The following is a 15,288-nucleotide window of genomic DNA, read 5'->3' on the forward strand; positions in this document are numbered from 1 at the left end:
CGCTGTAGTTTTTTCTGCAACTAAAACTGCACCTTGTCAGAGAGAGCCTGGAAATGTAAAAAAAAAACCTTGTACGGTAATTGTAGGTGTGTTTTTCCTGCGTTTTTGGTGCGTTTTTGACAGCATGCATTTTTGATGCGTTTTTGTGACAAATGTTGACAAAAACGCTAGAAGAATGAACATGCTGCACAAACGTTTGACCAAAAAAAAACGCTGACAAACTGCAATGTGCGCATAGCAAATCTGACTTCTCATAGACTTTGCTGGGAAGTCAAATGTCAAAGTTCTGACAACAAAACTGTAGCCAAAAAATGCGACAAAAACCCAACAAACGCAGCATGTGCATGTAGCCTAAAGCGGCGTTCACACACAATCCTCACGCTGCAGCTTTAAACCTTCCGCAGCCCTGGCCTCTATCATTCCACTGTTTTGTAGCATAATCACTTCTATTTTCCCTGCAAACCAAAATGGCCATAATGATCATCTGCACTATGTTTTCTTACAAGATGAAGTGATTATGGTCAAAACTGGTGAAAATACGGCAGAGGTCAGGGCTATTGACATTTTAAAGCGGCAAAATGACTTGTGTGAACAGAGCCTAAAGAAATCCCACTTGCGTCCTTCAGCACTTGGTCATATTCCAGTTTTTTCCCTCTTTGGAGACATTCTTTTCCTTCTTCCAAGTGTCATTACTTTTTTTCTTTCCTTTGATCTAAGGGTTTGCTTTTGATGAACCATTTAAATGCCCCTAATAGTGATTGCCCACAGCATTTACATGGTTAAACTGCAGTGATTGGAGCGCACACCAAAGTGTCCCAGTATGATAATGCTGGATGCATGGGGCTTGTGTTAAGAGCAGCTCGCCAAGACTATCACTGTGCAGAGCAAGTCGGTGATGGAGGCAGAATGGAGGTCTGTCCTCCCCAGCGATGGGTCCCTCTGTGGTCATGGATGCTACGATAACCGGCGATTGGTCTGGAGACTACACCATTATGGGGCCTTCTTGAAAGAATGAAAGTATCCCAGGAGCACAAAAACACCAGACCACCTGTTGTTTACACTACTGTGAGCATACTGCGTGGCCTAAACCTGCTACCATGGCCTGCGGCATCTCCAGACTTGTCTCCTATCGAGCACGTCTGGGTGGTCATTGATTGGCAAATACAAAGGGAGCTGCCAGCAGCGGATCTTGATGATGATGATTTCTATACCAAAGGGCATTTAGTGTGGCAGAACATTCCTCAGACAACAATTAATAACCTTTTTGACGACAGCCAAGGCTGTAAGTGCATTGGTTTATTTGCTCTACTAATTTATGCCAAATTGTGGCACAATTTTGGCACCTTAATCTTGGTTTAGGCCACGCACTATTATTTCCCTCCTTCCTGACAGCCCACACACTTGTTCAGTGTCACTAAAAATACTTGTGTAGAGCAGGGGTCACACGGCCATATTTGCGCTCCAAGTGCGGTCTGACAACATCTGATCACACTCGGGCCAATATTATTCTATGGGGCTATGCACGTACAATTTTTTTTTTTTTTTTTGCAGCTATGTATGTTTTATTTGGTGATATGTCAGAGGGAACAAAGCCGGCCAGGGACCATGCATCTCCGCTGACTAGCCCGCGGTAGATTCCCGGTAGATTTTTCCCTCCCTTGCTTGTTGTCTATGAACGTTTACTGTCATTCATCATTTCTGTCTGTAGAGGGCAGCAACGAGTCACAGAACTCCCCAAGTGATCTAGAATAGTGAGGACTTCATGGAGGATCTTCTCCTATAACCTGCGGTGTAACACCCCGGAGGCACAATTACACTAAATGTCACCAGGTTATGTATCATTGCATCATAAAAGACAGACCAGGAGTTACTTTTTTTTTTTTTTTTCCTTTCTTTTTTTTTTTTGTAAGTATTCAGTCTTCAAGGCATCGGAAGATTTCTCAACATATATTGAAAACGCCCCATACAGCCAAAAGATGTCCATTAGCCACAGTGTTGTGAAAAAAAATCCTGTGCTATATAGATGGATGGATATATATATGTATGTATGTACTAGCTGTACTACCCGGCTTCACCCGGGTTAATAACCGCTGTTAACAAAATAGAATGTATTAACAAAAATGTATTCTGCACACAAAAACCACAAAACAAATAGATAGAAATGTAATTATTAAATTGTTGCCTATATTAACCAATCAGAGCTCAGATTAATTAACTGTAACAAAATAGAAGCTGAGCTGTGATTGGTTGCTACTGGCAGCCTGATAAATCCCTAGACAGCAGAAAGCCCTCCCCTGACAGTATATATTAGCTCACACATACACAATATAGACAGATCATGTGAGTGACAGCTGCCGTATTTCCTATGTGGTACATTTGTTGTTCTTGTAGTTTGGCTGCTTATTAATCAGATTTTTATTTTTGAAGGATAATACCAGACTTGTGTGTGTTTAGGGCGATTATGTGGCGAGGTTGGTGTATGTACGGTGAGATGTGTACTGAGGGTGGTATATGTGTTCAAGCACGTGGTAGTGTGTGGCGCATTTTGTGTGTGTGTGTTCATATCCCCGAGTGTGGTGAGTATCCCATGTCGGGGCCCCACCTTAGCAACTGTACGGTATATACTCTTTGGCGCCATCGCTCTCATTCTTTAAGTCCCCCTTGTTCACATCTAGCAGCTGTCAATTTGCCCCCAACACTTTTTTCGTTTCACTTTTTCCCCATTATGTAGATAGGGGCAAAATTGATTGGTAAATTGGAACGCGCGGGGTTAAAATTTCGCCTCACAACATAGCACCCAGCGCTGCCCGGGATAGTAACTGTCTCTCTCCCATTCTCTGTCTGTCTCCCCCTCTGTATATATCTCTGTCTCTCTCTATCTCTTTCCCTGTCTGCCTCTTTCCCTGTCTGTGTCTCTCTTTCCCTGTCTGCCTCTTTCCCTGTCTGTGTCTCTCTTTCCCTGTCTGCCTCTTTCCCTGTCTGTGTCTCTCTTTCCCTGGCTGCATTGTGACACGACAACATTCCATATAAGGGCGTGGCTGCGCATTCTTCTAAAGTTCTGGCTGCACTGTGGCTCCCAGCTCCATTCGCTTTAATGGAGGCAGGTTTTTTGGCGAATAACTGTAAAGCGCGGGGTTAAAATTTCCCCTCGAAACATAGCCTATGACGCTCTCGGGCTCCATACGTGTGAGTGTGCAGAATTTTGTGGCTGTAGCTGTGATGGTGCGGATGCCAATCCCGGACACACACACACACACACACACACACACACACACACACACACACACACACACACACACACACACACACACACACACACACACATTCAGCTTTATATATTAGATGTGTGTGTATATATGTGTATATATATATATTTTTTTTAATTTATTTATACCAGTCCCCTATGTAATGGATTGAACAGTCTGTCCCCTTTTCTATACTACTGATTACAGACGTATAGTGACCGGTGTCGGCCCAGTAGAGGTCTCCAGAGGCCCAGGAGCTTGTACATTGTGTGCACTGGGACTTTCTGCCAAGTTTCATAGTTTTAAGATTGAAAGAAAACAGAAATGTACTGAGTTCAAGTGTAGGTCTCTCATGCAGTCTGCACAGGGGCTTAAAGGGGTTGTTCCCTTGTTGAAAATGAATGTCCTCTGCTCCTAGATATTATTAAAAAATAAATAAATTCCACACTGTGCTCACTTTTCCTGGGTCCACTAGCAAGTCTGTGACGTGGCATCAGCTGCGGCACTGACTTCACATCGATAGCATGGCAGCCAATCAGTGAGCTCAGCGGCAGTGAGGTGGCGTCCTCTGCGCTGGTAGAGCCACTGGCCTCACTGATTGGCCATCTACGGGATGTTGGCACCCAGTCACCAGGAGCAGCAGTGGAGACTCACAGGTGGACCCAGGGAAGGTGAACTGCAGGCAGTTGGTGACATTTATTTCATGAAAGGGAACAACCCCTGCAAGTTTAACAATACATTCTTGAAATTAAGCAAAAATGATTTGCAGGGCCCTGGTCCTGTGGCCACGTCTGTAGTCATGTGGACTGGAGCTCTGCAGACCTCCTGCCATTCCCAGCACCTCTCCTGACTAATGGCTTCATACTATGCCATGCGTGCACCACAGTGATGAGGTTACGCTGTACTAACTAATCAGGAGAGGGGCCGTGGGTGATGGCAGGTGGGTGGTTTGGACACAGGGCTTTGCTCTGAAGGCTATTGACTATCGACCCGGCCTCTGGACCAGGGTCCTGCAGATCGAATTGCTCAACTCAAATGATTATATAGGGTGACGTACTGAAATGAGTAAGAGATCCTTATTCACGTCATAATCGCACATTGCTTTAAACTGTTCTCCGAAAGTGGAGCATTAGGTTGTGTTCACACTTCGCTTTCTGCTGGGGGCTTTCCCACTGACAACCTGATTACTTGGCAGTAAAAAAAAAGCTGCAGCCAAAGCACAAATTTTCCTGGGGTTTTTTCGCTTTTTTTTTTTTTTTGTTGCATTTTTAAGGATCCAAAAGATTAACTCTGCCCCCACCTTGCAAGCCAAGGGCATTGCGTGGTGCCGCACGTTGGTCGGGCTTTTGCTTGGTGCCGCACGTTGGTCGGGCTTTTGCGTGGTGCCGCACGTTGGTCGGGGCTTTTGCGTGGTGCCGCACGTTGGTCGGGGCTTTGCGTGGTGCCGCACGTTGGTCGGGCTTTTGCGTGGTGCCGCACGTTGGTCGGGCTTTTGCGTGGTGCCGCACGTTGGTCGGGCTTTTGCGTGGTGCCGCACGTTACCAATTTAATTAAACTATAATTGGATTTAGGAGAAGAGTTTATGGTTTATACTTGTGAAACCCATTTATTTTTATGATTTTCCTATCATCCTGTACGTGGGTTTTGGTCTTTGGGGGGGGGGTTTCACCAAAAACGCCGCAAAAACTTCTAGCAGTGTTTTTTTTCTGCAGTTGGATACTTTCTCATTCTTCTCTACAAGTGGGAAAAAAAAGCTACAAAAATGCTGAAAGAATTGGCATGCTGCTGTTTTTCAAAACGCTGTAGTTTTCAAATTCAGGCAAGAAAAAAAAAAGCTGTGTGTGTATGAGACTTCTGAAATCTCCTAGCTTTTGTTGGTACTGTAAAAAGCAACTTTTAATATGCATTTAAAAAAAAAAAACAAAAAAAACGCAACATGTGAACATAGCCTTAAAGTATGCGTGAACAAACGCCACGTAGCTCCAGCTTCCATATTTGAGGATTGCACTTGTAAAGTGATTAACTTCAGACATTGCAGCTTTTCTCCTCCAGAAAACGTTTCCCTACATAGACAGTTTGTTGTTTTTTTAAAAAAAATAAATAAAAATAACCTGTACTTTACGTACCCTCTGTTATTCAGCTGCGGCACCGACGTGACCTTGACATCGCTACAGCAAATCGGTGAACTCAGCGGCTTGTCCTGTGTACTCGGGCAGAGACCCTGAGCTCAATGATCGTCTGCAGCAATGTCAATGCAACATCAGCGCTGCAGCCAAACAAAATAGACCAAGGCAGCAGTTGAGATTCAAAGCTAGACCTGGAGAAGGTAAGTAAAGCACAATGAACTGTCAACGTAGGGAAAAGTTCTCTGGAAGAGGACAATCCCTTTTTAAGTTTTATTTATCCCTAACATCCTTGCTCCCCATGATACGGGGCCACTCCTTGGCCCCCTAGTGTTTGGATATATCTGCTACCTCTGCTTTTATGTCTGACAATCGCCGCTCGCTTACTGTTCCTGTCCTCCTGTATTGTGCCCGGAGCACCACGGAGGAATTCCTTCCTTCCTTAAAAGGAGAAGATCTTCTGAGATCTGGCGTTGGGGCTCAGCGTTCCTTACAGGATCTGTTCTTTCGGTTTCTTAGCTCTGGGTTTACAGTAAAACCTTATCTTGCAAAAATTCTTAGAAAGTCCTCAAAGATTGCACAAAAAAAGTGCTGAATGGGGGAAGAAAACAGAGTTAGGGTACTTTCACACTTGCGTTGTTTGGCAGCCATCACAATCCCCCACTTTGGGAAACAGCTCAATCCGTTAACGGATGTGCGCTGCTTCCCATTGACTTGTATTGATGACGGATGGCCTTGCATTGCATCCGCCGGGCGGAAAGAACACAGAAGTAGCGTTTTTCTGCGCTTCCCAGAGCGTCAAAAAAATGCAATGTGCTGGATTCCGTCGGCATCCGTCGTTTTTCTAATGGAAGCCTATGGTGGCGGAATCCAGCGGAATCCGTCATTTGACGGATCCGTCTTTACACAACTGCGCATGCTCAGTTGAATAAATTGCTGAAAAAAAGCTACAACAGATTCCGTTGTTTTGCAGGATCTGTCGCATCAGTTGTGCCACTATATGTAACGCATCCGTTACATCCGTCACACAACGCAATGCAACGGATGCCGAACAAACAAAGTGTGAACTAGCCTTACCAAAAATTAATTTCTTGCCTTTTATTATTACACTTTTAATATTTTCACTGATTAAAGGAGAAATCAAAGTTCTTGGACATCCAAAGCTGAACACAACGGTAATCGTGTCTGTGCAATCAGTCGATTCTGACTGTTGGAAAATGTACGGGCTTTGCCAATATACAGTGATGATGGTTCACACACGTATGGAATATTTTTTATTATTTAAAGCCAAGTTCACATGATTTTTGGTGCAGAAACCAGCTAAGTGGATAAGGTTTAAACTAAACTCATCCGCACATTGTGGATATTTTCTGTGTTTGACCTGCGATGTCGGTGGTAGTCGCAGCAGGTACTGCTGTCCAGCTGCAGCACAGCCCTGTGTCTGCTCTCTGCACCGCAACCGCCTCTTCAGTGCAAGGGAAGGTTTTCTGGGTCTTGTGGTGTGGGGCACTTACTATCAAGCCAGAGGCCAGGGCTTTATTCAGGACCGACTGAAGCAGGTGCCAGTACCCTCCCACCACACAGAGACACCGTTCTTCTTAACCAGTGACAACTCTTTACTGCACAGGTATTCACAAGGTCTCTCATCACACCTGCAGCGGGCACAATTCTTTTCCATTACAAGGGGAATACAAGTCACTTTATACAGTCCTTTGGACATCCGCTCCGGTTCTCCACTGTGGTCTCCATTAGCAACCGGAGCCACTCTTAATTTGCCGGCCAGCCACTTCCCTGGTTCTCGGGCCTCCGAGCCCCTCATCCCCTCTCTCCTGCTTCACTATGTCGGGCAGATTCACTATGTAGGGCAGATTCCAATATTCTATCAGATGTCCTATCGTCCCGCCCACAGAGATTTAGCTATAAGCTATGACGGGCGTCTTAGGGACAGCACTCCACTGGTTCCGGTTTGCCAGGACCTACTCCCGCCATGGGAGCCCACTGACCTTAAGCAGATTGACGGGGCTCTCTGGGTGTCTGCCAAGGTGGGGCCACCAACGAGTCCGTCCGAACTTCACCCTCTCGGGACGTGGTTAGCATAGCCCAACTCTGACCAGGGCCCTACGTGTCCGGAATCGGGATTCAACCCAGCGGGTCAGACTAATTTAGCTTCCCTTTGGGGGGGTCTTTACATTTCACTTTCCTCGGGGACTCTCCTGAACTTCTCTGTCTGCTTCCCCTTTTTATGCCCTTATTCTCCTCCTACTCTAACCCTTTTCTGCCTAGCAGGTACCAGGGAAGTGGCTTTACACAGGGTTGCCACCTAGTGGCCGCGCACAAATTTCACCAATACATAGCATAGCTTCACAATCCACATAATATATGTACAACAGGTTTGCAGGTCTGGAGTGGGCCAAGCCCTACACCCCCTTACACAGTGCTGATGTTTTAATCCACAGCATTTACATTTTTTGTGTGCGGATTTCATCCTTCGTAATGAAACTGGTAAATGAAATCTGCCCCAAACCCACAACAAAATCCGCATAGAACATGCCCAGATTTTACTGCAAATACACTGGGAAAAATCCGCACCAAAAATGCAACATATTATTTTGGCCTAAATCTTGCACTTTTCAGATTTTTCCATGTACTGTGGGTACTGTCTTAAATGAATAGTGTATTTAATGTAGAAAACAACATTATTACAGCTAGGTCAATGATATTAAAAACAAAAAAATCTTATGCCCATTCATGTTATGTGTATTTTTACATTTCCCTTGCCTAAACTTATCTATAGTGCAAATATTAACATCTGGGGTCTGGCTTCAGAAGGCATCAGCTAATAATAATGCATTATAGCGTTCCACACTTATCAGATTTTACACATCCTAAAAAATTATTGTAAGATCTGCAGGTAAAAAAAAATTAATCTGCACATGAGGTTTTCTCAAAGCAAAATACCAGAAAATATCAAAAACTAAATCGATTTGTTTAAAACATGACCTACATAAAAAAGCACTCAACAGCACAAGGGAAAAAAGCGAGTACCATATTTTTTGGACTATAAGACGCACTGGACTATAAGACGCACCCTGGTTTTAGAGGAGGAAAATAAAATTTTTAGCAAAAAATGTGGTCATGATGATACACTTATGGGGCGAGGATCTGCTGCTGACACTGTTATGGGGGTAATGTCCCCAAATTCTCTACTAAGGTACCCCATCCTAGTAATGATCCTCCTACCTTGAATATATGTCCCCCATCCTGGTAGATGGCCTCCATCTTGGTAAATACCCCAATCCTGATTAAATACCCTAATCCTGATGAATACCACCATTCTAATAAATACACCCATCCTGGTATATGGCCTGCATCCTGTGGCACACATAAAAATTTAAACAATTATACTCACCTTTCCTCACTCCACGCAGCATCGCTCGTCTTCTTGTCTGTGCCAGCAGCAGCACCGCTGACCTGTGTGGAGCCGTGCGCACAGCGATGAGGTCATCACTGTGCGCACCGCTCTCCACACAGATCAGCTGGCCAGCAGACAGGAGGTCATTGCGATGTTGCAGGGAGCGGTGTCCGGTGAGTATACTGTACTTATTCACTGTCCCCCCCCCTGCGCTGATCATGATGTGCGGGGGGCAGTGAATATACCCACACATGATCACTCCAGGCTGTAGGAGCCAGGGGTGATCATGTGTCTTTACTATGTGTACATCCCCCGCTCATCATCCCGCTCATCATCCCGCCCACCTCTTAGCTTCAGGGCTGAGAGATGATGGGCATCGGGATGCAGTGCATATGAAATGAGGTAGGCGCTCCTACAGCCTGCTCCTTCCTCTGATGACCCGCTCCACCACCACTGCACCCCCCCCCCTTCCTCGCAGCCATCGGAAAATAAGACACCCCCCACACTTTCCTTCAAAATGTTTGGGGAAAAAAGTGCGTCTTTATAGTCCGAAAAATATGGTAGTAGTGGGCTCCCTTCAGGCACAGTTCTAATGTTACTCTCACACCAAAAACATTCGAGCATAGGAGACACTCCTCCATATTTGGAAACTTTGTTTTGTTTCCTGAAGTTGGAAAAAAGTTTTTTGTTTTGTTTTGTTTTGTTTTTGTTTTTTTTTTTTTTTTTTTATTAATCTGTGCACCTAGCTAAAACACAATCTTCTGCCTAGTGTCCAAAACATTTCTCTTCCGGAGACAGGGAAGAGGGAGAGAGCAGGTAGCAGTGGAGATAAGCGGTGGGTGATGTGTGGCCTTCAATTATACAGGACATTTTCCGAGTACAGGACATCACAGAAGCAGGAGCATCGCAGTAGTACTGCATGTGGGACCCGACTTACAGAGGCTTCCCGGCTACAGTCAGTTCATTGCTAGGGATAAATCCTGCTGCATGTTAGTCGTCTGCACCCGGCTTTTAATAATCGAAAAACCAGGAACATTGACTTTTCCGGAGCGGGCACCGTGGCTACCGCTGGTGAATTCACTCTGAACTCTTCCTCTACTCTCCGCAGCAGCAGATCCTCCAGGGCGTCATCGCTCCCCGGTATTTCTACTCTTTTCAGCTAGATGTTTGGACTCCAAACACTGGTTCCCAGAAGCATGATATCATCCTACACTACAATATTGGCGTCATTGGGGTGCAACTGGGGAAGTGACTTCCTCCAGTGTTGGCTACTGGGTCTGTTCTGTGCCGAGTGACCAACAATGATTTCTCTAAGGTTCCAACATGGCTGATAGCTGCTCCAATTCCATATCACAATAGAAGCAGGATTCCATTATGGGTGACGAGGTCCAGTTTGCTTGTCCTTGCTCTAATTTCCATATCCTGACGATCGGACTGAATTTTTTCGATCTTACCTATAGTTCTGCGGCGTCCGGTACATATTCCTGGACGTTGGCTGTGCAGGCGGTGAGTTACCAGGAAAGCACATTCTTCTGCAAATTGAAATACAGTTTAATATTTTACATGACAATATTGGGCTTTGCACGTTTGAGGTCTGTCATCAGCAGTCATTTGTGTGTTCCAGCCAGGTATCCTAAATTGAAATTATTATTGGCCTCCTTTCAGTTTCCATGTTTTTAGAAACCTCCTGCCTGTTCTGACACTTCTTGGTAGGACAAAATATTTTGACTGTTTTTCACATTTTTATTAACTTACTGAGAGTTCTTTATCTATATTAAAAAATAACTTGCGATCTCATGCTCGTTCTTGCATCCTCTCTCATGCCACCCTCCTCTTTATCAGGATTGTGCTCAAGTCCTCCTCCTTTCTCCCAGTTGACCTTTCCCGAGCCCCCCATCCTCTTTCTCTTGGTTGCGGTCTCTGGAGGACCCCCCCCCCTCTCTCAAGCAACCCACCCTTTCCCCAGGATTGTGCTCTCTCAAGACCTCACTCTTCTTCTCTCGGTTGAGCCCTGCCTAGCCCCCCTAGCCTCTTTCTTATGGTTATGCTCTCCTAAGACCCCTCCTACTCTTAGTTGCACTCTAAGCCACCCTCCCTGTTTAATGGTTGCTTATTTCTGAGCCCCCAACTCTCCTATTCAGGATTACTTTCTCCCAAGCCTTCCCTCTTTTTCTCACATGCACTCTCACCGAGCTCCTCCTCCTCCTGAGTGACCCCAATTTTTTTTTCAGGATTTCACTCTCCCCAGCCCCCCTCTTTCTAAGAATTGTGCTCTCTCAAGCCCCCTCTTTAATGGTTGAACCCTCGAGCTCCTCCCCCCCCCCTCTTTTTCAGGATTGCGGCCTCCCTATTCCCCTCCACCCCTCTCCTTCTCAGGATGGCGCTCTCCTCCTCCTTCTTAAGATGGTGCTTTCTGAAGCCCACCTCTTTCTTAGGATTACGCTCTCTCAAGCTCCCTGTTTAATGGTTGATCTTTCGAGCTCCCCCTCTTTCTCAGGATTGCGGCCTTTCTATTCCCCTTTTCCCCTCTCCTTCTCAGGATGGCGCTCTCCTCCTTCTTAGGATTGTGCTTTCTGAAGCCCCCCTCTTTCTTAGGATTGCGCTCCCCTGAGTCCCCTTCTCCCCCTCCCTTTTCTCAAGCTTGAGCTTACATGAGTCACCCCACCCTCTTATTCAGGATTGCATCTCCCGAATCATACCCTCCTCATTCCCCCGGATTGTGGTGTCCCTAGTCTCCCCACCCCACCCCACCTTCTTTTTAATTTATTTATTTATTTTTTTTTTTTTAAGTATTGCGCATCCCATTTTTCTCAGCAGAATTGCCCTATCCTGCCCCCCCCCCCTCTTTCTCAGGTTGATGCTCTCTCGAGCCCCCCATTTTTCTCACTATTGTGCTCTCCAGAGCCCCCTCTTTCTTTCTCTCTCGGTTGCGATCACACGCTTTCTCCTCCGCTCAGTATGGCCATTGCCGCACCTGTTTATTTATCTTTCAGGAACTCTTGATATCTTTCCAATAGATTATCAGTTGATCATTTCCCTTGTCGGTTTAGTGTTTCCTTACACACCTGACACTATCAGCACTGACCGAACGAGATCAAAGTTTGTAACGACACACCCAACTGAAAGAGGGAATAGTAACCCATAGTTGTTAATTTACTCAGAAATTTCCAGGAGGAATAATAGAGGAATGGAACAATGCAGAGCTCTTAAACAAAAAAAAACTGAATTTTTTTTTTTCTGGAGAATGCAATTAATTAAACTACTAGTGTCTTGCCATGAGAAGACCTCGGACAGATCCTCCCTAAAATGCACACAGGTGTAGAGCACACGAGGCGTCACCAGAAAATGAAGCAAAATGTTCTCTTGACTGAAACTTTTCTCATCGTCACTGCTTTCAGTCGAGTTGTAATTGGATTTCATTGATGGAAAAATATTTGGCTGCCACACAAAAAATATTAAGCTACAAGATAATCCTGTCCGCTTTGGCACAGAACAGCTTGGTACATTTCCACAACTGTGCACAGAAAGTTTGTGCGCGGTTCTCGGACCAGCAGCTAATGGGCATGTGCTCCATTATTAACCACCGTCCAAACAACAAGTACGGCTTGTATTAACATTTCCGGCCCTGCTCCCTGGTGTCGGTCGGTGTGAGAAGGGTTCAGGCTGTAGTGTCTCTTAAACAGACACTTGACCTGAAAGCAATGTGCGGAGCAGCAGGAGGATTGGCAGCTCTCCGGCCTATTCATACAGCTCAGCAGTGCCCTGCACTCAAGTAATCTGCTCACAAGTGTTATCCCTGTGCTCTGATCCCAATGCCCACACACTGCCGGGGCCTGTCACCCTCACATACATACGTGTATCATGGCAGACTGACATTTTAACGAATCTTGTAAGTTTGCCGACTGATTGCTGCCAGAGGGTTTATCATACTGAGCACTTAAAGGGGACATGTCACAAGGTCAAAAGTGGCCCACTTTTACTATTATCTTGTTTCCCCCTACTCTGCTGAGTACACCGGTTTTTGTATTGTCAAAATACGCCATATGGTTATAGAGATATGGCCTTTTTATCGAGTGTCAATGTTTATGGCCTTTTATCAGGAGGCGGTGGCTTACAGGATCCTCTGGGGCGGGTCTCATATTGAATTGATGATGCCCTACAACTTTGTAATTCACTTTTTTCTCTCTCGTTCCATTTTCGAGATAAAAATGCTAACTCCGTTGTTTTCCACCAGGTGGCGGTATAGGTGGTTTCATTGCGTAGCGCATGGCTACTTTACTATACCTAGACACCACTTCTATGCCTATAGCTGCCGCCGTTCTCAAGTTAATGACGGTGGACAGTATATGGGTGGATACACTGTATATATGAAATAATTTTGTCTCTAGCCATTATTTGACTTGTATCCTCAATTTTTCACCAGTTCTCCCCTCTGAATAGTAATTTCCATAAGATTGTCTCCACTCACTGTCTGGTTTGATGTCTGCCATACACCGTGCACACACAGACAGGAGGGATTCTGCTTTTCTTTCTCTTTGTTTAGTACATGTTCAGAAGCAGCAACAACATGGAAGCTATACAGCCGTACTGTACTGTGTGGCTGTGAATCCCTCTGTGATGAGCTAAATTACCCACCAGTCGCCTTTCTTGTCTGCTTCTACTTACCGTATTTTTCGCTTTATAAGACGCACTTTTTTCCCCCCAAATTTTGGGGGAAAGTAGGGGGTGCATCTTATAATCCGAATATACGGATTATATAGTGCAGGGTCCAGGGGAGGTGGGGGCCGCTCTGGAGCGGTGCTGGGGGCTGAGGAAGGCGGGTAGAGGCTGGTGAAGGCTGCAGCGGGAGATCTCCTGTTCCCGCTCATATAATATGCACAGCCGCTGTCCATCACCATGGTGCTCAAACCGCACCGCGGTGATGGGTTGGGGGAGCGGCGCATATTATATGTGCCTGTGCTCCCCTTTGATGGCACATGCCCCCCCTGTGTTAGATATGGCCCCTATACTGCTGCCCATAATAGTAAAATAAAAAACTCTTTACTTACCTCCTCCAGCATGTCTCCCGGTGTCTCCAGTTTCTCCCTCCTGCTGCTGTGATAAGGCACGCAGAAATCATGTCACTCTGCTGTGCCAATCACATGACCGGCACCGAGAACCAGGAAGTGCAGGAGGCCGGAGCTCAACCGCACGGAGGGAGACACGAGGGAGGACAGAGCTGGAGAAGGTATGGAAAGTGTTTATTTTACTAAAAGCAGCAGCATGGGGGCGATATCTAACACGGGGGCCGTGTGCCAGCCACAGGGGGGCCGTGTGCCAGCCACAGGGGGGCCGTGTGCCAGCACAAGGGGGCCTATATTCAATATAAGGTGGCCATATCCAGATTAAGGGGGCTATTTTAGGATGGGGGGGCTATGAGGGACATATACCCTATATGATTTGTTAGACGGACACTGGCATTATAAGACGGACCCCATTTATTAAAAATTCTCTATTCCTTCACCAAATTTGGGGGTGCGTCTTATAATCAGGTGCGTCTTATAAAGCGAAAAATACGGTATTTTCTCACTCTGCTCTTCACTCCTGCTCCTCTCCATATAATTTGATAGGCGCTGAAACCTGACCCCTCACTGTCCCAGCAGTGCATTCAGAAGGTGGGGGGGAAGTGGCTCCTAAGTAGAGAACACTGCGTACAGTTAGGTCCAGAAATATTTGGAAAGTGATAAAAGTTTGGACTTTTTAAATGTTTGTTAAAACCTATCCGAGATTCAGTGGCTGGAGTGGCATTTTTGGCAAACAAAACGCAAGCATTTTTAATAACCTAGACCGGCAGGCGTGTTAACCCCTCCCCCCTCCCCGACTCATCCCAGTTCGGGTCAGGAGACTGTCTGCTGGTTCTGAAATCATCATCCATATATTGTTCAAAACCTTTACTGGGCATTATTGGACTTTGTGTGGTCGAGCTTTGTCATATACCAGTATACCCTCATGTTACCGGCCATTTTCTTCTCCTTTTTCAGTCTATCGTATCTGCAGATATGGATATAAACCAGATCGATGCTTTCTTGACTGCACAGACTAAAAAACAAGGAGGAATCACTGCAGAACAATCTCTGATCATTGCTAAATTTTGGAAGAATCACAAGAAGAAAATTCGAGAAAGTTTGATCAATCAGAACAGATGGGAAAACACTCTTAAGGGCCTGAAGTGGAGAATAGATGTGAAATCCCAGTCCAGGCACACGGAGCAGGGCAGCAGCTCGGCCGCCATTGTAGAGATGGAGATCGGAGCAAAGGACAAGGTAAGACGCGCATGTGTAAGCGGCAGCTGCAGCCAGTCATTACTGCGTGGCACATCGGGATATTCCCATCAGACCTGTATCCTCTTACAGTCTATTATTCCATCCTCCGCTGTAATCCAGCCTCTTTATATATTATCTGTTTAGTGTTTGCTTTGTACTGTTTACTATGTACTTAAAATTTTATGATGCATTGTGTTAGCAGCAAA

The 15,288-nt window shown here is 45.7% G+C and overlaps 1 protein-coding gene across 2 annotated transcripts in view; it reads left to right on the forward strand.

Moving 5' to 3' along the window:
- COMMD1 (copper metabolism domain containing 1) overlaps positions 1-15,288 on the forward strand; it is a 143,316-nt gene that overhangs the window by 12,876 nt on the left and 115,152 nt on the right. For both annotated transcript variants that reach the window (XM_075338042.1, XM_075338043.1), the window contains exon 2: positions 14,801-15,082. In XM_075338042.1, coding sequence (XP_075194157.1) covers positions 14,801-15,082 — 282 coding nt within the window. The remainder of the gene's footprint in view (positions 1-14,800; positions 15,083-15,288) is intronic.

Source organism: Anomaloglossus baeobatrachus, chromosome 3 (assembly GCF_048569485.1).
Source record: "Anomaloglossus baeobatrachus isolate aAnoBae1 chromosome 3, aAnoBae1.hap1, whole genome shotgun sequence".
NCBI classification, from domain to species: domain Eukaryota; kingdom Metazoa; phylum Chordata; class Amphibia; order Anura; family Aromobatidae; genus Anomaloglossus; species Anomaloglossus baeobatrachus.